Source organism: Manis pentadactyla, chromosome 1 (genome assembly GCF_030020395.1).
Source record: "Manis pentadactyla isolate mManPen7 chromosome 1, mManPen7.hap1, whole genome shotgun sequence".
In the NCBI taxonomy this organism is placed as follows: Eukaryota; Metazoa; Chordata; class Mammalia; order Pholidota; family Manidae; genus Manis; species Manis pentadactyla.
In genome coordinates, this window is record NC_080019.1 from 180,884,134 (window position 1) to 180,909,234 (window position 25,101).

The window sequence follows — 25,101 nt, forward strand, 5'->3', positions numbered from 1 at the left end:
TGGAGTTATGAATGAAATGGTCAAAAGGCAGTTAGAAGGATGTTAAAAGGGTCTATATTGACTTATCACTTTATTAGGATGATCTTTACAGTTTTTCAAACTGTAAAAATTATAATCACTAGAAAGTTCTTTGTAAGACAGAACAATCTAAAAACCACAACTCAATCTTTATAGCTAAGAATAAACATGAGACCTGTAACATTTTATTTGTTAAAAACGAACAGCTTCAGAATAGATCTAAATGTACTTTTCCAAAAAACACCAAAAAGTACAGTGTAAAGCATCTCCTCATTAAATACAAACTTTCATTTTGTGATGCACTGCATCAATGTTTTGCATACATCTTGATGCAAAGGAAATTTTAAGTTGCATCCTGTTTAAAAAACAAAACTGTAACTAAAAAAGGATGACTACAACCACATTCCAAGAAAGGAAATTTCCCTCCCACAAAGCATAGTCTTGTTTATATACAACATGTTAGCACTCAAAAATTTTAAGTTAATTTTAACAAAGGCAAAAATTTGTTTAAAAAGAAAGTGAAATTACAGATGCACGAAAAGCAAAAGTTTAATATACCAAAGACACTTTGTCGTTTGACGCAATTAATGTCAATATTTGTGGCAATTTTTAGGGTTCTCAAAACAAAAAGGCATTAATAATAGCTCTGTACAATAATATTTAAAATAACAAGAAAATGCAAACATCTTTATACCACATTTTCACAAACTGTTCTAAAGACAGCAAACTCGTGCCCAGCTGTTTGTCCTTTGATTTAAAGTAAGTTACCAGTAATTCTAAACCAGTCTAAAATATAGTTATTGGATCAAATCTAAGCAATCATACTTGCAAGAATGTTTGCAATGAGTCCTTGGCCTAAGGAGACTAGAGAGTGTCTTCAAATTGTGTGACTAGTTTCCAATAATCCTTTGTCAGTAGACTTACTGGTGAAATACCAGATATTAAGGATCAGATTTAATTCTTTGGTATAAGCATGAAACTGTTATTGATAGCTTTATGTGGCTAGCATAAACCAAGTAACCCAAGGAGCAGGAGAGACAACAATGAAGCCTAGAATGCAATGCAAGGCAGACAGGAACGGTAGCTTACTTTTTTTTTTTGAGGAAAATCATTAATAATACACTCTAGGGAAACTAATACCTACTTGGATGTTTTAAAAGTATAGCAAACCAAAAGGTTAAGTTTCAAAATGACCAAACTTGTAACTTGTAGCTGGAATATTTTGCTGCATTCTGGCATTTTTACCATAACTTACACCATACAACCATCTGAGGACTCTCAGCACTAGTTTGGCACAAACAATTCCTCCTACCCCTCCAGAGTATAGAGTGGGAGGAACCCTTTTCTCACCATAAATGCCTGAACTTTATATAAGATATCAGAGTGAAAGGTATAAAACAATGTTACAATGTAACTCTATTACATTTTGCATTTTTTTCCTGTGACAATATATTTTCATTTAGGGGGCTGTATACTGTTTCACTTAGCACAGCCTAAAAGCTTATAGAATTTAACTCTTTGAATAAGAAGGAACTCTAGGATTTTATGGCTGTTAATTTTGCTATCAAAATATCTAAGGGACTCAATCCATTTTAGTATTACAATTCTACTAAATATCATTTGAAGAATTGTGAATACTAGATTCAAGACCATACTAAATCCTAACAATATACCTATTATCTGGGCTTTTAAGTTTTTCACCTCAGTTATCTGTCTTCAACCTGATACTTCCTCTCATGCTTTTTTCATTTACTAAACAAAAACTGTCAGATTTTACATTGGACCTTCTCCTCCAAGGCTCTACCAGGTAACTTTGTAAACATGCATTTATACCTTCAAACACCAACATTTTAAACTGACATTAGTGCCTAGCTTCACATCTGTTAAAAGTTCAGCATTAAGGATTTACAACTCTGGAGAATTAACCTAAGTTATCTGAAAAATGAACCAAGTTCCAGATAGTCCCATACATCTTAAAACCCCAAACTGGAATTCTAATAATTTTTTTTATATTTCTGTGAAGAAAAGTCAACTGTACTTGTTACATCGACACTATTAAGGGGTAAGTGGCAGCAACACAGGGACCTACTCATATTTCCAAAGACCAAGATTTACCAGGGCAAAGTAAAAAATGGGCAAAGGCAATGAAATCCTAAATATCACTATAATAAAAATAATCAATTTCTATCTTTCCATCTTTTCTATGCTGCATGAGGAACCAAAGAAGTTCAATAGAGAATTGTTCTGTCTGGGCCAACCATGACATTTTTAAGAACAGATAGGTATATCCCCTGTTATTCTTTCAGGGCATTATTTATACATGTTTAAAAAAAACCAAAAACTTCAAAAATAAAAAGAGTTATTTAGCTTTGTGAATCTTTTGAAATAAAGTTTCTTGAATTTCTGTGATGGACTCAAAGCAATTCAACTTTTAAAACAGAGTCATCACTCAAAAGTCCCGTTGACATGGAATCTATCCCACGGTTACAAAGCGGCTTCCTCCTTTGTTGAATGTGAGAGTGGCTCTTTGTTCCTTCAGGATCCCAAATCGCTCATTCAAAGTCATCCCTGTCTACAGAAAACAGAATAAAAAAATTAACAACTTGACTATAAAGCCGTATTTACTTTGGAACAATAATGTGATCATAGTGGTAATTCACAGTAACAATACCTAACATTTCCTGAATATTTATGTGTATGAACTCATTTAATTCTAACAGCTGTTTAAAGTAAGTGAATTTAGTGAAGTTTAGCCAAGTTAGTCAACAAATTTATGAACCTGAAAACAATATGCTAAGTAAAAAAAATCAGTCACAAAGCATAATGTGTGATCCCATTTATAGGGAATGTCCAAAATAAGCAAATCTAAAAGGACAAAAAGTAGATGCAGAGCAGTGGTTTCCTAGGGTTGAAGAGACTTAGGACACCCTAATTAATTCATTATACATTTTATTAATTAAAATATTCTCAGTGAATGGTCCAAAGAAATACAAAAAAAAATTTACCTGTTTCCCAACACTATTTATGTCAAATTGCAGGGGGACACCTTTAGGGACTTTCTTTACATCAGACTGCTCCCGTTTTGTCAAGAATGACGGTACAGCAGTACGAGTTAATCGTGGTTTCTGAGTTCTGTTAGAAAGAAATTAAAATGAAATCAGATCAGCTTAACAATTAAAAAAAGAAAAACAAATCATTTGGTACATAAGACATTTTGACTTGCACACATGTTCAAATGTATTTGGGCTATTTTATTTGTGCTCTCAAAAAAGGTTGATTACCCACTTATCCACAGGGGATATATTCCAAGACCTTAGTGGATGCCAGAAACTGTGGATAATACTGAACCCCATATGCACTATGTTTTTTCCTATACATACATAACTATGATAAAGTTTAATTTATAAATTAGGCACAGTAAGAGACTTAACAACTCATAATAAAATAGAACAATTAAAATATGCTGTAATAAAAGTTCCATGAATGTGAATGTGGTCTCCCTCTCAAAATATCTTAGTGTGCCATACTCACCTTCTTGTGATGATGTGAAATAATAAAATGCCTACATGATGAGGTCAAGTGAGGTGAATGATGTAGGCGTTGTGACGTAGCATTAGGCTATGACTGACCTTCTGATGATATGTTGGAAGAATTGGCAGTTTCTGACCACAGCTAACCGAGGATAACTGAAACCTCAGACAGTGAAACTGCTAGAAGACTACTGTACCTAGTCCTTGACTGACTAATCAAATTTATGATCACCCACAAAATACCTCTTTAAGTGGAACTATAAACTTTTCGACAATTTGGAATGACTGGTGATTTCCAAGTCATGATCTTCTGCTAAATTAAAGTGTTAAGACTCATTACATTCTTTCCATTTCAATCATTAAAATGGCTAGTTGGTCCATAAACCTAGATGGTTTATAATGCAATAAAAAGAACAGTTAACTAAATTAAGGTCATCTAGATAAACAAATACACTATGAAGCTTTTAAAAAGAAGGTAGATGTGTATGTACTGAAAAGTAAAGATGTCCAAATATACTGGGAGTGGTGTGGGGGGGGTAGGGAGCAAGTATGTATATACAGTATTATCCATTTATTATTATACATAAGAAATAGATGTTCATATTAGTTATGCATGCATTGAACTTTTAAAAATAAAAACATGCAATTATTACAAGTGGTTACTTTGGAGCTGCTGAACCAAGAATCAAGGGAGCTTTCACTTTTAACTTTATACTATACTATTTCCATTTTGTACCACAAGTATTACTTTTATCTTTGTCTCAGTTTATCTTAACTTGCATAAGCCTAATACTTTTCTAATATCTTACATATGGAAAGGTTATAGATTTTGCAAAATAAAGAAAAGACTTACACTGGGCACTGCACTGCTCCAGGATTGTCAATGGATACGGTCAAAATGCCTCCATTTGTTGTCGAAGTCCGCCATCTAGTTTCAAAAAATAAAAAACCTGACCAAAATGGAAATTTATAAATCCTATATACTGTGTACTCACATATTAATTTTTCTTAGCTTTTAGGAAATAAAGATAACTAAGCTTCACTATGATGTAATTATTCAGCATCTTGGGTGTAGGAACTGGACACTTGAGTTTATGTATTAAATATTTTTCAGTGTAACAATTACATGCCCATTAAAAAAAAAATCAACACAGAAAGGCTTCCAATGAAAAGCAAGTCCTTCAACCCACTCTGCTCCTCCTTCCTGCTCCCCAGAGGCAGTGCTTTTAAACTTTGTTTTTACTGCTAGCTACCTCCAATTCACTAAACAAGATGCTTACATAATATCTTGCAAAGGGTTTAGCTCATCACACTATCCACTCATTTTCCTACCTAACGCTATATGTTGTGATGGCTATATCACTATTTTATTTACATTATAACTTTAAACATATTTAAATCTCTTTTAGTAGTATCTGACACCATTCCCTTCCCCACTTTGTTTGAAAGGATAGTACCTCTATTCCTTCCTTCTACTTTTCCTTCCACTTTTTATCAACTCTTTTACTTATATTGTATTCTGTTACCAAATTAAATATTTCATGCTTTGTTCTATAGGTTGAATCTCAAACTTCAAAACAAACAGCATTTGAATTATTACAACTATGAAAATATTGTTCATTGCAGAAGCAAATAGGTTATGACTATCATTTCTTTCTTTAGAGGTTTCAATGTCACCAAGTCCTGTGCAAAAGAATACTGCCATCATCAAGTTCAAATAGTTTCCTTTCTTACACTCTGATTATTCAAATTCACACCCCATTTTAGGTGATGCCATATCTGGACCATGATCATGTTTTATTTTTTATTTTTTCCCAAAAAGTAGCCATAATTTTAAATAGATTAGTCTTAAAACTTGATTATACTGGTGGAATTAGAATGTTACAACTCACACTCAGCAACTAGAATTCTAACAGACAAAAGTTTTTTTAAACTCTTTACAAGATTAAGGGGAAATGTGAAAAGGAAAAACATCCTACTGTTTTTAAAGGTTTACAAAGTTTCTAAAAGCTCTATTGGATTTTCTCCTATTTATTCCCTGAATAGGCTCATTTGTGTAAAAGCAGTTATAGAGAATAAAGAGCTGTTTCAGTAAAATGGGATAAACAAGCAACAAAAAAAAATTTTTAATACAGTAATTTATTTGGTGCTAAAACTGTTACAACACTGACGTGTTACAATGAAAAAAGCTTTCAGGAAAAAAACAACTAAAAACAAAATAGGATTTATTTAGTTCAGGTTCAATGTTAATTTACTTTGGGTCTCATTTAATTTCCTTTGGACTGGGGCACATAGTGTTTGTTCTAAGAGTTTTGAAATGACATCTTGAAAAACAAATTGAAACTTACTGACGAGTTCTCTTTGCTACTACATCGTCTAGCAGTTGTTCTGTGTTCAACTGGGCCTGAACCTGAAGGGAAAAGAAAAGCAGTAGATCCCATAGAAAGCAGAGGTTTTGAATCCAAAGAGCTATCCAGTTCTGTAACTTTATAACCCAGTGTGGTGTGTGTAGAAATGCAGAAGGTCATGTGACTATTCTGGCACTACATCTTTTGTTGAAATTCCTGTTATCAGAACAAGTGGTAAAAGTAAGTTTATTCCTAAATAACACACTTAAACTCTTTTAAGATGTTTCTAATGAAGACAACAAAAGAGAATATAGGGAAAAAAATTAGAAAAAGAAGAACTAATTTAATATCATGTTCTCCGTATTCCAAACCCAACCCCTACCTCAGTCATGGGCCATGCCTATGACTGAGGACTACTAAAGGTGGATGTTCAGGATCCTTTGTTTGGATAAAAAGAAAAACCACAAGAGTTTTATACCTTCAGGCCTCTTCTGAAAAGAAAAGTTGCCTGACGAGTGTCTTTCTGATGACTTAATTTATTTCCACTCCTGGTAAAATTGGCTGGGATGTTATTTCTGCAACAAAAACAAATATACCATGAAAAAGCCTGAGCTGCTTAACAATTTTCAAACATCTGAGACAAAAATAAGTAAAAAATAGTTAAATTTCTAGGCTGAAAACTTGAAGTACATTAAACATAAAGATTCTGAATTATTCCCTTATTTATGTAAAGTTGAGATTTGGTTTATAAATATCTCCCTCTATAGCATATTACCTAATAAGCTGGTTAATTTTGAACTAATTTATCTTCCAAATATTCATCTAATATTCCAACATATCTGTTTTGAAGACATTACAAATAAAATTTTTAATGCTATTTCCTAAGTCCAGTGAAAGAAATAAATGTACAGATTTATTTACAGGATTAGTACAAAGAAAATCACATCTAAGCACACCATAATCAAATCGCTGAAAAAAAAGAATATTGAAAAATAACATCTTCTAAAATTTTCTCTTCCTTCTGCACTGGGAAACCTTTATATATTAACATAAATCACAGAGACTCTTACACTCTTCCACTGCTTGCTTTTTCACACAGACCACTGTATTCTTAATTATCTTTGACTTGACTTTCACCAATTCCTTTCTAGTTTCTATAGAAGTTGGTAAAACATGAGAAAACTAATTTTCTCATCTACTTATTTTTATAAATAAATGCTTAACAGGTCACGTAATCTTTCTCTAATCTTTTAGAGGCTCAAATGCAAAATTTCCCTAACTAACCCAATTAACATGGGCTCATTAGTGGCTCATGTAATCAACAGGTTCTTATTTGATAAGTTCCTCTTTTCCAAAAGATACTCAAAATGATTCCCCAAAGAAAAAGAGATGATAGTTAAGCAAATTTGCAATTCCAGCCATTCGGTTTGTACAAAAACTTCATTTCAGAGTTTTGTTTGTTCTGAATTACCTTCTGTAAGAGATGAATAAATGGTACCTGAAACTGAAATAGTAAAGGAAGCTTGTCAACTTCCTTTCCATCCACTTTATACTTACAGAGAACAGAATGCTATAACAATAGGTAGTAAGTTGTTATGCCTTTCAATTTAATGTAAAAATAATTTCAGCTTAAGCAGCATTCATGCAGAATTCTTTCTGGTATATTTACACAAATAACATACATTGTTCTATTAAGTACCACTGAGACCAAGTAACAAATTCAGCTTTCAGAATTCCCAATTTTGAATAATTCTGGCTGAAATATTTTAACCAAAACAATCACCTTTTGTGGTTTTATATTGTATGTCAAAAGAGATATAGAAGCAGAGTAAGCTCTTTTAATAAGTTTATAATTTGTGAAATTCATCAATAACACTGGGTCTAAGAAATAAGAAAGCGATTACTGAATGCATCCACGCTGGGTGTTCAGAGAGACCTCCCAAGTATCTGTCTTGAAAATAACCAAATAACTAGAAGAATCACTGCAAATCCATTCCTTTGAATACTAGTGTAAGAAGTGTATCTTTCTCTATGCAAGATAATATATTATTGTATCATTTGAGTACTTACTTTCTATTTAACTGGTTAGGTCTCTTGAGAACTCCAACTGGTTTTCTCTGCACTTCATTTTGTCTCAGAAGGTTTGCCTTCCTCTTTAATGCTGGAAAATATCGTTCTACATTCTTTCAGAAAGCAAGAAATCAGTTTAATCAGTTTGTTTTTTGCTATATACCCTACTACAATGAACATTTCTGAAGTAGAATGTACAAGGACTGCGATGTGCAGGTTAGAGAGACAGAGAAGCTAAAACAACTTCAGTATTCCCTGTCTAAATGACTGAAAAACAGCAGCCACATTATACTTAAAATACTTCCAACAAAAAAAGAAATTGGACAGAAAAATTGATTTTTTGATTTTGAGTATATTCAGTTTGAGGTGCTCTAAGGGATACACAGACAGGGATAAATAATACCAAGAGCACAGGAGGAATGCTATTAAATCAGACTGATGGCCCATTCTAAGCTTTGTATTTCATCTTTAATAGTAACAGCAAGGAAATGACTCTATAGCTTCTTATTACACTGATAGACAGTGACTGCAATGGGGCAGGGGAGTGAGGACTTGATAATATGGTGAATGTTGAAACCACAATGTTGTTCATGTGAAACCTTCATAGACTGCATATCAATGATACTTCCATAAAAAAAAAAAGTAACACCAAGGACCATTTTATGGGTAAATATGAAAGTTCCTTCTACCATGCTGTTATATGTTATTTTCCTTCAAAGTATCTTCCATATTATGATAATAGTTATTTGCGTAATGACTTTATCCATGTTTACATAAGTTCCCCATGAGGAAAGGGATTTTCTATTCAGTTACTGCAGAATCCCTTGCATGTACTGTAGCAGGTACTCAGTCAATGTTGTTGAATGATGATGAATGATGAATACATGGAATAGAACAATAACAATCCATTGATATATGGTGAATATGTGTTCCATGGATCCAAGATTTATATATATATGAATATCAATGTATTTTAAAAAGTATAGTTAGGAGTAAATATTTCTTTAACAATACTTTTGACATAAAAAATTATTTCTTGGGGGAGAGAAATTAAGGTAGCTTATTTTTAATGTTAATTTTACTAAGGTATTACTTATAATATTTAAAGTTTACAGTTTGATAAACTTGGGTGATTACATATAATCATGTAATTGTATCACAATCAAGATACAGAACACTGCCCTTACCCTAAAAGCTTTCCGTGTACCCCTTTGCAGTCAATTCCCTTCCTTCAGTGGACTCCCAACCTAGGCAATGATCAATCTGTTGCTATTTAGTCTTTTCTACATTTCAAATAAATGGAATGACATAGTACATAGTTTTCTGTTAATTTCTTATACTTAGCATGAAGTTTTGAGATGTGTTCATGCTGTCTTGTATATTAACATTCCTTTTTTTAATACTGAATATAATCCCATAGTATGGGGATAAAAGTGTTTGTTTTTAATTGTCAAAATCAGACAAATAATTGAAGCTACCCATTAGCAGAAAATAACTGCTATATGTATGCAAAAACAAGTGTTTTTAGTACACAAAAGTACTAAATAGTTCAGTACTATCAGAGTCAATTTCTACAGAACATAACATACTCCCAGTTTTGGAAAATTCTGAATCTAAAAGAGAAAAATTACAGAATTGACATTGACAAAGTTACATATTCTGGTAGAAAAATTTCTTAACTTAAAACAAGTATTACTTGACAGATTATTTCAAGCTGACTCTCTAAACAAAAAGAAAATTCATTCTTAAGAGACAACCAGGAGGACTAAAGATGATGGCGTGAGAGGTGAGACAGAGGTTTCCTCCTAAAACAGCACATAATACGAAAATATAATTAATATGATTAATCCTGAAAGAACAACTGGAAAGAGGGCTGCACCAAACTGCATACTCCTGGAGAAAAGAATAAACCTCATGGAACAGGGTAATGTACGAAAGCCGTGGCCCAGCTAGACCCAAACCCTTCCCCCACCCCAGCTCACCAGCAGGAGGAAGAGAAATGGAGTGGGGAGGGAGTGGAGGCCTGGGACTGCTGAATACCTAACGCCGGAGATCTGCTTTGGGAGCACAAACCTACATTTCACGGTGCTTTCATGGTACTCTTGTGATTAGGGGGTTGGAAAGCTAAGACAGGCAGAATACCTGGAGAGAGTGAGATTCCAGCCACTGGTGGAAAGCAGGGATCCATATCTGGCTGCTCTGAGACAAAAGAAAGGCAGGCAGTCTGACAGACTTCCTAACAGCAAGAGGGCTGCTAAAGGGGCAAGGATTGCACACAGCTTACTGGTCAGGAGAAAGGACAGGTAGACAAAATTGTCCGGGTGCACTCTGCCCAGCAGGCTGGGAACTTCCTCGATCTTCAGGTGTTCCAGCTCCCTGGCTGGCTACACAGCTCGAAGAAGTCCCTCCATGATACAGTGCCTACTGCGCCTTTCTCCCACCAGCCCCACCTGGCCCGCAAACCAACAAACCATACCCTGGCGTTAGGCCAGCCAGAGGGAAGACCCATCTATAGCAACTACAAACGCAAAGCATACACGCTTATACCAGTGTGCTCAGCCCACTGGTTCTGGCACTGGAGGCAGGCATAGCAGCCGGGAAGCAGGAAATAGCTCTTTCCTCCCCCCAGGCACCAATACTGCTCCCCTGCGACCTCCCGGACATTGCTTCAGGGGCTGAGCAGCTCCAGAGAGTAGAGCTTCTGGGCACTAGAGGGCGCCATATACAAATATGAAATGCCAAAGAAACCTGGTTCAAAGAAAAATTATGAATACAACTCCTGAGAAAGATTCAAATGAAATTGACCTCATGAATCTTCATGAAAAGGATTTCAAAATAAAAATCATTAACATGCTCATGGAGGTACAGAAAAATATTCAAGAACTCAGGAATGAATTCCGGTTGGAGATCCAATCGTTGAAGAGCACAATGGAGGGTATTAAAAGCAGATTAGATACGGTGGAGGAGATGATAAATGAAATAGAAACTAGAGAAGAGGAATACAAAGAAGCTGAGGCACAGAGAGAAAAAAGGATCTCTAAGAATCCAAGAATATTGAGAGAACTGTGGGAGCAATCCAAATGAAACACTATTCGCATTATAGGGGTACCAGAAGAAGGGAGAGAAAGGGATAGAAAGTGTCTTTGAGGAGGTAGTTACTGAAAACTTCCCCAATCTGGGGAAGGAGATAGTCTCTCAGGCCATGGAGGTGCACAGATCTCCCAACACAAAAGACCCAAGGAAGACAACACCAAGACATATACTAATTAAAATGGCAATGATCAAGGATAAGGACAGACTATTAAAAGCAGCCAGAGAGAAATAAGATCACATACAAAGGAAAGCCCATCAGGCTATCATCAGACTTCTTAGCAGAAACCTTTACAGGCCAGAAGTGAGTGGCATGATTTTTTTGCAATGAAGCAGAAGGGCCTCAAACCAAGATTACCTTATCCGGCAAGATTATCACTTAAATTTGAAGGAGGGATTAAACAATTTACAGATAAGGGAAAGCTGAGAGAATTTACCTCCCATAAACCATCTCTACAGTGTATTTTGGAGGGACTAGCTGTCACCAGAAGTAATAAAAAGACAGTAAAGTAAGTAGAGCAGCTAATTACTAAGCAAATTAAATCAACTATCTCCAAAGTCAATCAAGGGATAGACAAACAGTACACAATATGATATGTGATATAAAAAGAATGGAGGAGGAAGAAAAAGGAGGAGAAAAAAAGAACCTTAAGATTGTGTTTGTAATAGCATATTAACTGCATTAAGTCACGCTCCTTAATGGAAGTTAACCTTGAACCTTTGGTAACCACGAATCTAAAGCCTGCAATGGCAATAAGTACATACCTACCGATAATCACCATAAATAGAATGCAATGCATTCATTCTAGGAGACTTCAACACTCCACTCACTCCAAAGGACAGATCAACCAGACAGAAAATAAGTAAGGAGACAGAGGCAGTGAACAACACATTAGAACAGATGGACCTAACTAACAGACATCTACAGAACTCTACACCCAAAAGCAGCACAATACACATTCTTCTCAAGTGCACATGGAACATTTTCAAGAATAGATCATATACTAGGCCACAAAAAGAGCCTTGGTAAATTTAAAAAGATTGAAATTGTACGGAGATTCTCAGACTACAAAGGTATGAAACTAGAAATAATTTACACAAAGGAAATGAAAAATCCCACAAACACATGGAGGGTTCACAGCATGCTCCTAAATAACCAATGGATCAATGACCAAATCAAAACAGAGATCAAGCAAAATATGGAGAGAAATGACAACAATAATTCAACACCGCAAAATCTGTGGGATGCAGTGATGGCTGTGCTAAGAGGAAAGTATATTGCAATACAGGCCTACCTCAGGAAAGTAGAACAATCCCATATGAACACTCTAAACTCACAATTAACGAAACTACAAAAAGAAGAACAATGAGGCCCAGACTCAGTAGAATGAGGGACATAATAAAGATTAGAGCAGAAATAAATAAAATTGAGAAGAATAAAACAACAGAATCAATGAAAGCAAGAGCTGATTCTTCGAGAAAAATAAAATAGATAAACCCCTAGCTAGACTTATCAAGAAAAAAAGAGAGTCTACACACATAAACAGAATCAGAAATGAGAAAGGAAAAATCACTACAGACACCACAGAAATACAAAGAATTATTAGAGAATACTATGAAAAATTAAACACCAACAAACTGGATAACCTAGAACAAATGGACAACATTTTAGAAAAATACAACCTGCCAAGGCTGACCCAGAAAGAAACAGAAAATCTGAACAGACCAATTACTAGCAACGAAATTCAACTGGTAATCAAAAAACTACTTAAGAACAAAACCCCTGGACCAGATGGCTTCACCGCTGAATTTTATCAAACATTTTGAGAAGACCTAATACCCATCCTCCTTAAAGTTTTCCAAAGAGTAGAAGAAGAGGGAATACTTCAAAACTCATTCTATGAGGCCAGCATCACTCTAATACCAAAACCAGGCAAAGACACCACAAAAAAAGAAAATTCCAGACCAATATCCCTGATGAACATAGATGCTAAAGTACTCAACAAAATATTAGCAAACTGAATTAAAAAACACATCAAAAAGATCATCCATCATGATAGAGTAGGATTTATTCCAAGGATGCAAGGATGGTACAACATTCAAAAATCCATCAACATGATCCACACCACATCAACAAAAAGAAGGACAAAAACCACATGATCATCTCCATAGATGCTGAAAAAGCATTTGACAAAATTCAACATCCATTCATGATAAAGACTCTCAACAAAATGGGTATAGAGGGCAAGTACCTCAACATAATAAAGGCCATATATGACAAACCCACAGCCAATATCATACTTAACAGCGAGAAGCTGTAGGCTTTTCACCTAAGATTGGGAACAAGACAAGGATGCCCACTCTCCCCACTTCTTTTCAACATAGTACTAGAGGTCCTAGCCACGGCAATCAGATAACACAAAGAAATAAAAGGCATCCAGATTGGCAAGGAAGAAGTTAAACTGTCCCTGTTTGCAGATGACATGATATTGTACATAAAAAACCCTGAAGAATCTACTACAAAACCACTAGATCTAATATCTGAATTCAGCAAAGTTGCGGGATACAAAATTAATACACAGAAATATGTTGCATTCCTATACATTAACAATGAACAAGCAGAAAGAAAAATCAGGAAAACAATTCCACTCACAGCTGCATCAAAAAGAATAAAATACCTAGGAATAAACCTTACCAAGGAAGTGAAAGACCTATACTCTGAAAACTACAAGACACTCATGAGAGAAATCAAAGAAGATACCAATAAATGGAAACATCCCATGTTCAAGGATAGGAAGAATTAATATTGTCAAAATGGCCATCCTGCCTAAAGCAATCTACAGATTCAATGCAATTCCTATCAAAATGCCAACAGCATTCTTCAATGAACTAGAGCAAATCATTCTAAAATTCATATGGAACCAGAAAAGACCCCGAATAGCCAAAGCAATCCTGAGAAGGAGGAATAAAGTTGGGGGAATTATGCTCACTAACTTCAAGCTCTACTACAAAACCACAGTAATCAAGAAAATTTGGTCATGGCACAAGACCAGAACCATAGACCAATGGAACAGACTACAGAGCCCTGATATAAACCCAACCATATATGGTGAATTAATATAAGATAAAGGAGTCATGGACATAGAATGGGGAAATGATAGCCTCTTCAACAACTGGTGTTGGCAAAACTGGACAGCTACATGCAACAGAATGAAACTAGATTATTGTTTAACCCCATACACAAAAGTAAACTTGAAATGGACTAAAGACCTTAATGTAAGCCATGAAACCATAAAACTCTTGGAAGATATCATAGGCAAAAATCCCCTGAATATAAGCATGAACAACTTCTTCCTGAACGCATCTCCTTGAGCAAGGGAATAGCAAAAATTAACACATGGGACTACATCAAACTAAAGTTTCTGTACAACAAAGGACACTATCAACAGAACAAAAAGGCATCCTACAGTATGGGAGAATATATTTGTAAATGACAAATCCAATAAGGGGTTAACATCAAAAATATATAAAGAACTCACATGCTTTAACACCCAAAAAGCAAATAACCCTTTTAAAAAATGGGCAGAGGATATGAAGAGACAATTGTCCAAAGAAGAAATTCAGATGGCCAACAGACACATGAAAAGATGCTCCACATCACTAATCATCAGGGAAATGCAAATTAAAACCGCAATGAGATATCACCTCACACCAGTAAGGATAGCCAGCATCAAAAAGACTAAGAACAAGAAATGCTGGCGTGGTTGTGGAAAAAGGGGAACCCTCCTACACTGCTGGTGGGAATGTAAGCTAGTTCAACTATTGTTGAAAGCAATACGGAGGTTCCTAAAAAAACTAAAAATAGAAATACCATTTGATCCAGGAATCCCACTCCTTGGAATTTACCCAAATAGAACTTCTCAGACTCAAAAAGATACATGCACCCATGTTTATCGCAGCTCTATTTACAATAGCCAAGACACGGAAGCAACCTAAGTGTCCATCAGTAAATGAATGGATAAAGATGTCGTACATATACACAATGGAATACTATTCAGCCATAAGAAAGAAATCCTACCATTTCCAAAAACATGGATGGAGCTAGAGGATATTATGCTCAGTGAAATAAGCCAGTGAAAAAAGACCAGTGTCAAATGATTTCCTCATTTGTTGAGTATAACAACGAAGTAAACTGAAGGAACAAAATAGCAGCAGACTCATACTCCAAGAAGGGACTAGTGGTTACCAAAGGGGAGGGGTGTGGGAGGGAGGGAGATGGGGATGGAGGGGTATTATGTTTAGTATACATGGTGTCGGGTGTCACGGGGAAAACAGTGTAGCACAGAGAAGGCAAGCAGTGCATCTTCCTACACTGATGGCCAGTGACTGCACTGGGGTAGGGGTGGGGACTTGATAATATGGGTAAATGTAGTAACCACATTGTTTTCTCATGTGAAACCTTCATAAGAGTGTATATCAATAATACCTTAAAAAAAATTAAAAAAGAAAAGAGAACCATTCCCCTGTTAGCACAGCTATTTACTCTCTCAGTAAATACTAGTAATGTAAGTTAAGTATGCTACCCTTCCCACTTAGTCATTCACTTTACAGGTAAGAAAATGTACCTTCTTATTGAAATAAAATCTCACTAACTTAAACAATGGAAAGAAATAGATAAAGTAGCAGAAAGTCTAATTATGGTCAGAACTTTTTTTTAAGCTATAAATCTTCAAAGTACATACAGCAATTCAAGGCCAATTAAGTTACTTAGGTAACTTGTTTAATGAATAGAAAAGGATGGTATGAGTTATTTATATGTAAATCGAAATTTTCTAAATTGCTGGAAAGTAATCTGCTTCACAAGTACCATATTCTATCTTAATGGAACTATTAATCTGTATTCAGGTTGAGGAAAAGGTTTTTAAGAAACTGCAAATTTCAAACCAAACTTTTGCCAAAGTATTCAAACTTTGAATAAATGGATCTTTCTCATCATAATCAGTGCATTCTTAACATTCTATATTTAACATTTTCCATTTTCACTTTTTTCAAACAACTCAAAAAGACTATCAGATGTGGTAACTTAAAAGTTTTACTGGCACAAGTAATTAGCAGTTAAACCCAATTTTCCTCTCAGTATCTTTATGTCATTAATGTTTGTCAATTTCCAATAAACAGTTCTATGATAAATTTTTAGAGGAGAGAACAGCTGTTGGTGGTGGCAAAACTGAAAAGTTAAGGGATCTAAGACAGCGTGGTTCTTAACTAGAATATGCACATTTAAAATAATTTAAGAAATGAAATGTTCTTAAATTTTTTACAACTATGTAGTCCCTTCATAATCAGAGAAAAGGATTAAAAAACAAGAGTAGAATAAATTCCTTGGTGGCTCAGACCTACTGAATGATAACAATTAGAAGAAAAATCGTTTGTGAAACTATTTTAAGTAATGCTTTAGCCAATTCAAAATTATTCATTGAGATGTAAATAAAACTTCAGGTAAAATCTGAAAAGTAGTTAACTGATGGTAGGTAAATAATTACAGCTCTAATTAAAAATATCAACTAATTGATAGCTATTTGTGGAAGAGCATCCACATAGACTTACATGTTCATAGCAGCATTATTCACAAGATCCAAAAAGTGAAAACAAAATGTCCATCAACTGGTGAATGGATAAACAAATTATGGTTTATGTATATAATGGAATTATTCAGCAATAAAAAGGAATGAAGTACTGACACATGCTGTGACATGTTCAACTTCAAGAACATGGTTGTATTTCAGACCATGTATTACTGTATGATTCTACTTATCTCAAATGTGCAGAAAAGGTGAATTTATAGAAGTCTATAGAAAGTAGATCAATGTTACCTGAAGCAGATGGAGGTATGATTATGAAAGGACATGTGATTTCTTTTTAGAGAGAACAATTTTTGCACAAAATTCAATTATTGTGATGATTGTATAACTCTGTAAATTTTCTAAAAATTTTTAATTGTACACTTAAATTCATTTTACAATATAAAATATTTCAATAACCTGTTAAAAATTACATACACACATGGAACGTCAAGAACCTGTAAAAAAAATGTTTTCTATTTGAGAATGGGCAAATTTGGATACACTTAATGACTGACAATGATTTTTAGTTATTAAATTTTTTATAGCTCCCAAGTACTACATAAAAAAATCAAAGCTCACTTTTTACAAGAGCCAAGATATGGAAGCAACCTAAGTGTCCATCTGTAGATGAATGGATAAAGAAGATGTGGTACATATATACAATGGAATACTATTCAGCCATAAGAAACAAATCCTACCATTTGCAACAACATGGATGGAGCTGGAGGACATTATGCTCAGTGAAATAAGCCAGGTGGAGAAAGACAAATGCCAAATGATTTCCCTCATTTGTGGAGTATAACAATGAGGCAAAACTGAAGAAACAAAATGGCAGCAGACTCAAGAGACTCCAAGAATGGTTACCAAAGGGGAGGGGTGTGGGAGGGCAGGTGGGGAGGGAGGGAGGGAGAAGGGGACTGAGGGGTATTATGTTTAGTAGACATGGTGTGGGGGATCACGAGGAGAACAGTGTATCACAGAGAAGGGACATAGTGGATCTCTGGCAACTTGCTGCACTGATGAACAGTGATGCATTGGGGTATGGGTGGGGACTTGATAATATGGGTAAATGTAGTAACCACATTGTTTTTTCATGTGAAACCTTCATAAGAGTGTGTATCAATCATACCTTAATAAAAAAAAATACATTGAACTGTAGTACACTTATGATACAATTTCCTAAATGTAGATTATATGGTAATAAAAGATGACTTAAAAGAAAGCAAAGCTCATTCACAGAAATATTAATACAAATAAAGGAAAAAGGTATCTGACTCAAGATCAAGCCATCATCCTACCTTATCACTTAGAGGTGGTCGATTCATAGGACTAATTCCTTTTCGAATTCCAGTTGCTTTCCTAGCTGCAATGCCAGTGATAATTCCATAAGGACGTCTCTTTCCAGGCATTACTCTTCCTCTACGGCTCAGACTATTTTTACCAAAACCTATAGGAGAGGGGGAAAAAAAAGAATCAGTCTAAGAATGCAACTGAGGGGCACACAGGTCACCAAATATTCTATTTCTTATTAAAGTAAGGTGGAGAATATTAGTGTTTTATTTTTTAATTTATGCACAATTTATTATTTATATACATTTTTAAATATTTCATTTTTAAAGAGGCAATAAACTGCATTAGAAAGGGTTCTGTTACTGTAATGTATTGCAAAGTACCAGAGGATTCACACATTTCCCCTTTATCCTCTCTTTGGTACTACTTTCTCAACAAACACGACAGCCTCAACTTTCCCTGTGCAATGTGGTGTCCACTAACCACACATGGTTACTAAGTACTTGAAATACAACTAGTCTGAATTCAGATCTAACAGAATAATGTACAATACTTCATTAACAATTTCATATTAGAAGTTATATTTTGGATATATTGAGTTAAATAAAATATTATTAATTTGTGGCTCACATTTTATTTCTATTGAGCAGCAATGATCTAGAGCAGAATTACTATCTCATTTCCCATTTACTTACATTTCAATCTGGCTTCTTTATTTTCAGTCCTAGTGTATTCAAACTGCTTTTGCTGAAGGCCCCAGTAAGTTCCAATGGACATATTTTAATCTCTGTGGTATGTGACGTTACTCACTTTGCTTTTCCATTATGTATCTTACCTATTTAAATACTTTTCTAACTATGAAAAAATAACATGCTCACTATGGAATCATGTAACACATTTTAGAAACAAAAAGTACGAATAAAAAAATAAAGTCACCCATTATCCCACCACCTAGAGATAAACACTAACATTCTGTCTTTCTAGCCTTTTCTTTTACTTGCATACATACATTTTAATAAATTTTTAGTTTCAACTATTTTTAAGCAATTCGAAGAGTATCACATGAGGTAATTCACAATTTGTAGTACCAAATGCCTAGAGGGTAGACTGAGTCAATATACTAGCAACCAAATTTCATACTCTATGTACTATTTTGTAGCTACATTAACACTATATTGTATCACCATCATTATTATTACCATCAATATTATCCCATGTCTTTAATATTCTTTTGTTGCATTATCTTTAATCTGTCATACAAATCATTTCAGTTACTTCTAATGTTAACTTCTAATTTTAAACTATTTTAAATAGCATTGCAATAATACTACAGATAACATTTTTATATACTTCCACCATGATTTTTTTTTCTTTATTGACCATATGTAGATCTTCTTTCGAGGAAGGTCTGTTTAAGTCCTTTACCCTTTTTTTTTTTGGTATCATTAATCTACAATTACATGAGGAACATTATGTTTACTAGACTCCCCCCTTCACCAAGTCCCCCCCACATAACCCATTAGTCACTGTCCATCAGCATAGTAAGATGCTGTAAAATCACTACTTGTCTTCTCTGTGTTGCACAGCCCTCCCCATGCTCCCACACACATTATACATCCTAATCATAAGGCCCCCTTTCTTCTTCCCCCCACCTTCTCCCTCCCTTTCCACCCATCCTCCCCAGTCCCTTTCCCTTTGGTAACTGTTAGTCCTTTCTTGGGCTCTGTGATTCTGCTGTTGTTTTGTTCCTTCAATTTTTCCTTTGTTCTTATATTGCACAGATGAGTGAAATCATTTGGTACTTGTCTTTCTCCACCTGGCTTATTTCACTGAGCATAATACCCTCTAGCTCCATCCATATTGTAGCAAATGGTAGGATTTGTTTTCTTCTTATGGCTGAATAATATTCCATTCTATATATGTACCACATCTTCTTTATCTATTCATCTACTGATGGACATTTAGGTTGTTTCCATTTCTTGGCTATTGTAAATAGTGCTGCGATAAACATAGGGGTGCATCTGTCTTTTTCAATTGGGCTCCTGCATTCTTAGGGTAAATTCCTAGAGGTGGGATTCCTGGGTCAAATGATATTTCTATTTTGAGCTTTTTGAGGAACCTCCATACTGCTTTCCACAATGGTTGAACTAATTTACATTCCCACCAGCAGTGTAGGAGGGTTCCATGATTATTTTAAGATAGAAATTTCTAAAGGTTGAAATGGTGCATCAAAGAATAAAACAAATTAAGGATTTTGATTCATATTGTAAAATCACCTCCAGAGTGACTGCATTTATATTTATATCCCCAGTAACATAAAGGTGCCACTCTTTTATATCATTGATGACTTTGAGTATTATTCTTTTCAATCTTTATTGCTTATTCTTTGAAAAACTATCTTGTTTCATTTGGTAGTTTCCTAGTGAGAATGAACATTTCCCGTAGGTTTTTTTGGCTCTCTGTATTCTTCCATTCACTAACTGCCATGTTCTTAAGTCAGTTTTCTAGGGTAAGTTGTAATATTCTTCAATGCTTTGATAGAAGAACTACATTAAATTTATAATTTTTCAAGAATTGACACCTTTACAGTATTCAGGAACACTGTATATTCGTTTTCTACTTATTCATGTCTTCTTTTGGCACTAAATTGGCTTGGTAAAGTTTTGAGCTTTTCCTCCCATAGGTCTTGTACATTTCTTGGTAAGCTCACTACTAAGTATTTTATATATTTTGTTGTCAATCACAAAAAAAAATCCCTTTTATAATAATTTTCATATTGTCATTCCTGTGATTATATAGAAAGCTGCTGAGGTTTTAATTAATACCTTTCCATCAGCCATCCCACTGAACTCACTTATTAGTTCTATAGTTTTCCATATGATTTTCTTGGGATTTCTGAGTTACAATCTTATCACCCAGAAATGATATTGCCTTCTTCTAATAACTGCACCTCAAATTATTTTATTTCTTAATGCAACAGCCAGAAATTCCAGAGAACAATGCTAAGTAACAATTGTGATATTGGGCATTCTAATTTCGGGGGGAATGTCTTTAGAATGGTATCCCATATGATACTACACACCTGCAATATCGTAACAGGTCTTCTAACAGAAAAGTATCACAGTCAAACTAAAAGAGTTAGAAGTTTTCTTTATCATAGGATTTCTCAGAACTAATGTGTGTGATGAATCTCTAAGGCAGGATAATAGTATATGTCATTCCCAAACTTATCTAATTCCAGCTGCTTTTGTACGGTGTACATATTTTCAAACCATAGTTCAACAAGACAGGAAAACTTACGTTATGATTGCTGAACCATTTACCAATTTGGTGCCTTTCAGCTCTCAATTCTCTCTTTACTACTAGTACTGAACAATTCTATAACAAGCGAACATGATGTTAAGCTCTGTCTGTAGAGGGCGCTGGAAGAACTCTAGAGGAAGAAGGGGCTTTTCTTCCAGGTTCCAGTGTACATACACCTCAAGGCTTGTTCCTGTGGCATAGGACACCAGTGGCACAGGACACCAGTGGCACTCATTATCCCGCCCCCGCAAGCTGAGACTATAGTGAGGCAAGAGAGGTGCCTAGGGCACAAAATCTGAGTATAAGTTGATGCCTTCAATTTTGGGCGCTAGGCATCTGTCTAGATCTAGTCCTAGGCATCACTATAATTGGGGCTCTGCTCATCTTCCAGTGAACTTAAGCTGCATCATCCCCACAGATAGCTTCCTAATGAGTCCTACCAACACAGCAACTCAGTATGTTGAGGAGTTCTAGATTTGTTCCTTTCTTGGGTACTGCTCCTTAGTGCTACAGTAGTTTTTATTACTTTTATAATAAAGAAAAAAGTGATAAAGATATAACTTTTTACATTTTAAAATCAAATTACTGCAACTCTTTCTATGATTTCCTTCTAGAATTACAACCAAAAGATTAAGTGTGTTAGGGGAACCTGTATATTCAAATTAAATCTACAACTATTTGCTATTTTCAATTATATTAAATAATTAAGCAGCTATCATTAATTGTGCTGGGCATTGTACTGAGTACTTGAATCTAAATGAGAACTTGATGAGGTTGATGCTAACAACTCAATTTTGCAGGTGAGCAAAGTGAGGCAAAGAACAGTGACTAACTAGTGGTCATACTTCGAAAACAGCAGAGCCATGTTCTAAGTGCAAGTCTGTGTGACTTCAAAAATAGAAACTTCCAAACTGTTATATGAAAACTAAAGAATAATAAAAGACAGAATGTAATTTATGGTACATTTCCAAAGGAAAAAATATTACTATAGAAAACATGGTCTTTCAGCTAGGTATTACAAATTGGGCAAGATGTGAATAGGGAGATAGACATGAAGTACAAGTACAAAGACATGGATGATCAAAGCATATTGAGAAACAGTCTAGGAAAAAGGATAAGTGAATGGATGTGGTGGGCTCAAAACTGAGCTCTTTATGTGCGAATAAAGACTACACTTGACAAAAAAAGAGGGGTCACAGAATTTGTGATCAGATTACATCAGTGCAGAAGCAGTATCTTAGCCTGAATGGAAGAGGAAGAGAGAAGGCAGTCAAACCGTTTCAATGCTATTACGCACCCAAACATGACATGATAAAGGACTGGAAGAGGAACAAAGAAATGTGAAGTATTCCAAAAGAATAAATTAGTAGAGCAAACAGAAAGATTAAAGAGTAAAAATCCATTATTATACCAAAGTACTAAGCTTAGATGAGAAAGACTCATGGGAAAGTCTCATTAACAAATAAAATTGATTAAAAGGAGAAAAGTAAAGAACAGAATTCTGTTCTTGGAGCTTTCTATTTCTGACTGATAAAGTCATTGTTCTCACATTTCACTCTCTTATTTCTCCCTTATGAGGGTCTTCTTCTACCTTTCAACAAATTTCACTAGCTGTATAAGCTGTACATCAATTTTAGCAATGTTTCTATTTTTCACCCTTTCGTTGTCATATTTCATTAAATAATAAAGACCTCTACAAACTGCCCAAATTCTTTCCCTTCTCACACTCTGTAATGGCCTTATATTCCAAAAAGCACTCTGAAGAGTTGCTAAAGACATCATTTAATGCATAGTCTTTCCTTAGTTTTCATCTATTTCACCCCTCTATAAAGTTCTCTTCTATCTTTCCAGAGTACCTTCATTCTCTTTACTTCAACTAGCTCCATGAAGGTCCTTCCACATTTTGAGTTCCACTAGAGCAGCAGTTTAACAGTGGGCATGTACCAGAACCACATACGGAGTTTAAAAAAAAAAATCCTTAGGCCCTATTTCTGCCAATTCTGGTTCAGAAGAAATGGAGTGCAGCCAGAACATCAGTCTATTTTATAAAACTCCACAGGTGCAACCAAAGTTGGAAACAACTAAAACTAGAAGCAAGAATTTTCATCTTTTCTTTCAATCTTTAGCCTAACCCCTTCATAAATTTCTTTCACACATACACCCACTTGCCTCAATAATTTCTAAAGTCTGATCGCTTACATGAAGATTTGAGGAGAAATGTCATAACACTAAGTATATGCAGTTATATTACTGGCTCTTCTACCTCTAAAAGAAACGGCATTCTCAAACTTCTTGTTCTCAGGAGCTCTCTATATTCTTAAAATTACTGAGGACCCCAAAGAGTTTCTGTTTCTGTGGGTTTGTTTACTAATACTTACCATACTAAAAATGAAAACTAAGACATTTAAAAACTATTAATTATTTCATTAAAATAATAAACCCACTCTATTCAAGGAAAACATTTTTAATGAAAAATAACAATTATTTTCCAAACAAAAATATTGCATAGGAAGAACAGCATTGTTTTGTACTTTTGCAAATCTCCTTAGTGTCTAGCTTAACAGAAGATACCTAGACTCTCATATCTGCTTCTGCATTCAATTTGTTTTATCACATGTTGTATAGACTCAGTGGAAAAGTCCACTGTACATTCATTAGAAAGTAAGAGCAAAAACACAGTTAATGTCTTAGGTATTACTATAAAAATTGTTCTGACCTTGTGGATCTCTTGAGTCTTTGAGATTCCTAGGGTCCCTAGACAACACTTTGAGGACTGTTGCTATATAGTATTCCACTACTCAAGTATATTTAAGTTGTTTGTACAAGTACTTAATGAGTGACTACATTATATTTTGGGCACAGAATTAGAAAACTATTTACTTATTGCTCAGCCATCAAAAATAATGTGTTGAATATCTGCCAAGGGCTTTCTGTCTTCCTCGTTCTCTTACCTCAGCCTAACATCCTCACTGACATTACAATGTGGAAATTTGAACTTATCCCAACCTATTAAAGCTTCAGACAATCCCGTATCTCTCTGCACATTCCGTGACAGCAGCAGCTGTTCTATTTTAGGCCCTGTCACATGTAACTGGAGAACACACAAGCACAAGTTCAATCTTGTAAGATTCTACACTGCCCCTGAGTATCATTTACCTCAAGGCTCAGATCATAACCCCCCATTAAAAAAAAAGCTTTTCTGATCCTCCATGGATGAGATTCTATTTCACCTTATCTATTAAGTCACCACTGATTTTCCTAGCACAAAATCCCTATCTAAAGCCCTATGGTACTATCAGAATTTTTCTCGTGACACTTCTCAACTCTATGTTTTCTATCTTAGCTCTGTTATTAGAAATTCCTTGAAGTAAAAGACTGAATCTTTAAAAACCTTGAGAATCTGGTCAGTTCAGAGCATTTACCAGATATTTAACACATACTTATTTAGCATAAATGAATGTATTTCTGGCTTCTATGAACTTGGAAATTATTTTAAAGCAAATCGTATACAATACATGTTGAATAACATTTAGAAGAAATCTTTAAATATAAATCACTGGAATTAAATAATTCATTTGCTATAGCTAAATACCTGTCATAAAATTTACTTGGTTGGGTTCAGCTGTTGAGGATATTATTGGGGAAGAATCAATTTTTTTGTTAAGGTCTGATCTAAGTTACAGACATATTTTGAGGATAAGTTAGCATATTAGCCATTACACATATGGCTAATTATGTCCAACTCATTGGAGATTACTTTTTATGTTTTCTGGCACATAAGATAAAAATCAACTTAGGAGCTAATTTATTAAACATTTTTTTCATATG

At 34.7% G+C, this 25,101-nt stretch overlaps 1 protein-coding gene across 1 annotated transcript in view; it reads right to left on the bottom strand.

The window, feature by feature from the left end:
• Positions 1-175: 175 nt before the first annotated feature.
• The window catches only part of FYTTD1 (forty-two-three domain containing 1), a 30,092-nt gene continuing 5,166 nt past the window's right edge, over positions 176-25,101 (bottom strand). Inside the window, exons 3-9 of the mRNA XM_036904805.2 lie at positions 17,979-18,127; positions 7,967-8,079; positions 6,375-6,471; positions 5,897-5,958; positions 4,402-4,476; positions 3,024-3,150; positions 176-2,590 (exon numbers count right to left, since the gene is read on the bottom strand). Of these exons, the coding sequence (XP_036760700.2) occupies positions 2,492-2,590; positions 3,024-3,150; positions 4,402-4,476; positions 5,897-5,958; positions 6,375-6,471; positions 7,967-8,079; positions 17,979-18,127 (722 nt within the window). The 3' untranslated portion in view covers positions 176-2,491. The remainder of the gene's footprint in view (positions 2,591-3,023; positions 3,151-4,401; positions 4,477-5,896; positions 5,959-6,374; positions 6,472-7,966; positions 8,080-17,978; positions 18,128-25,101) is intronic.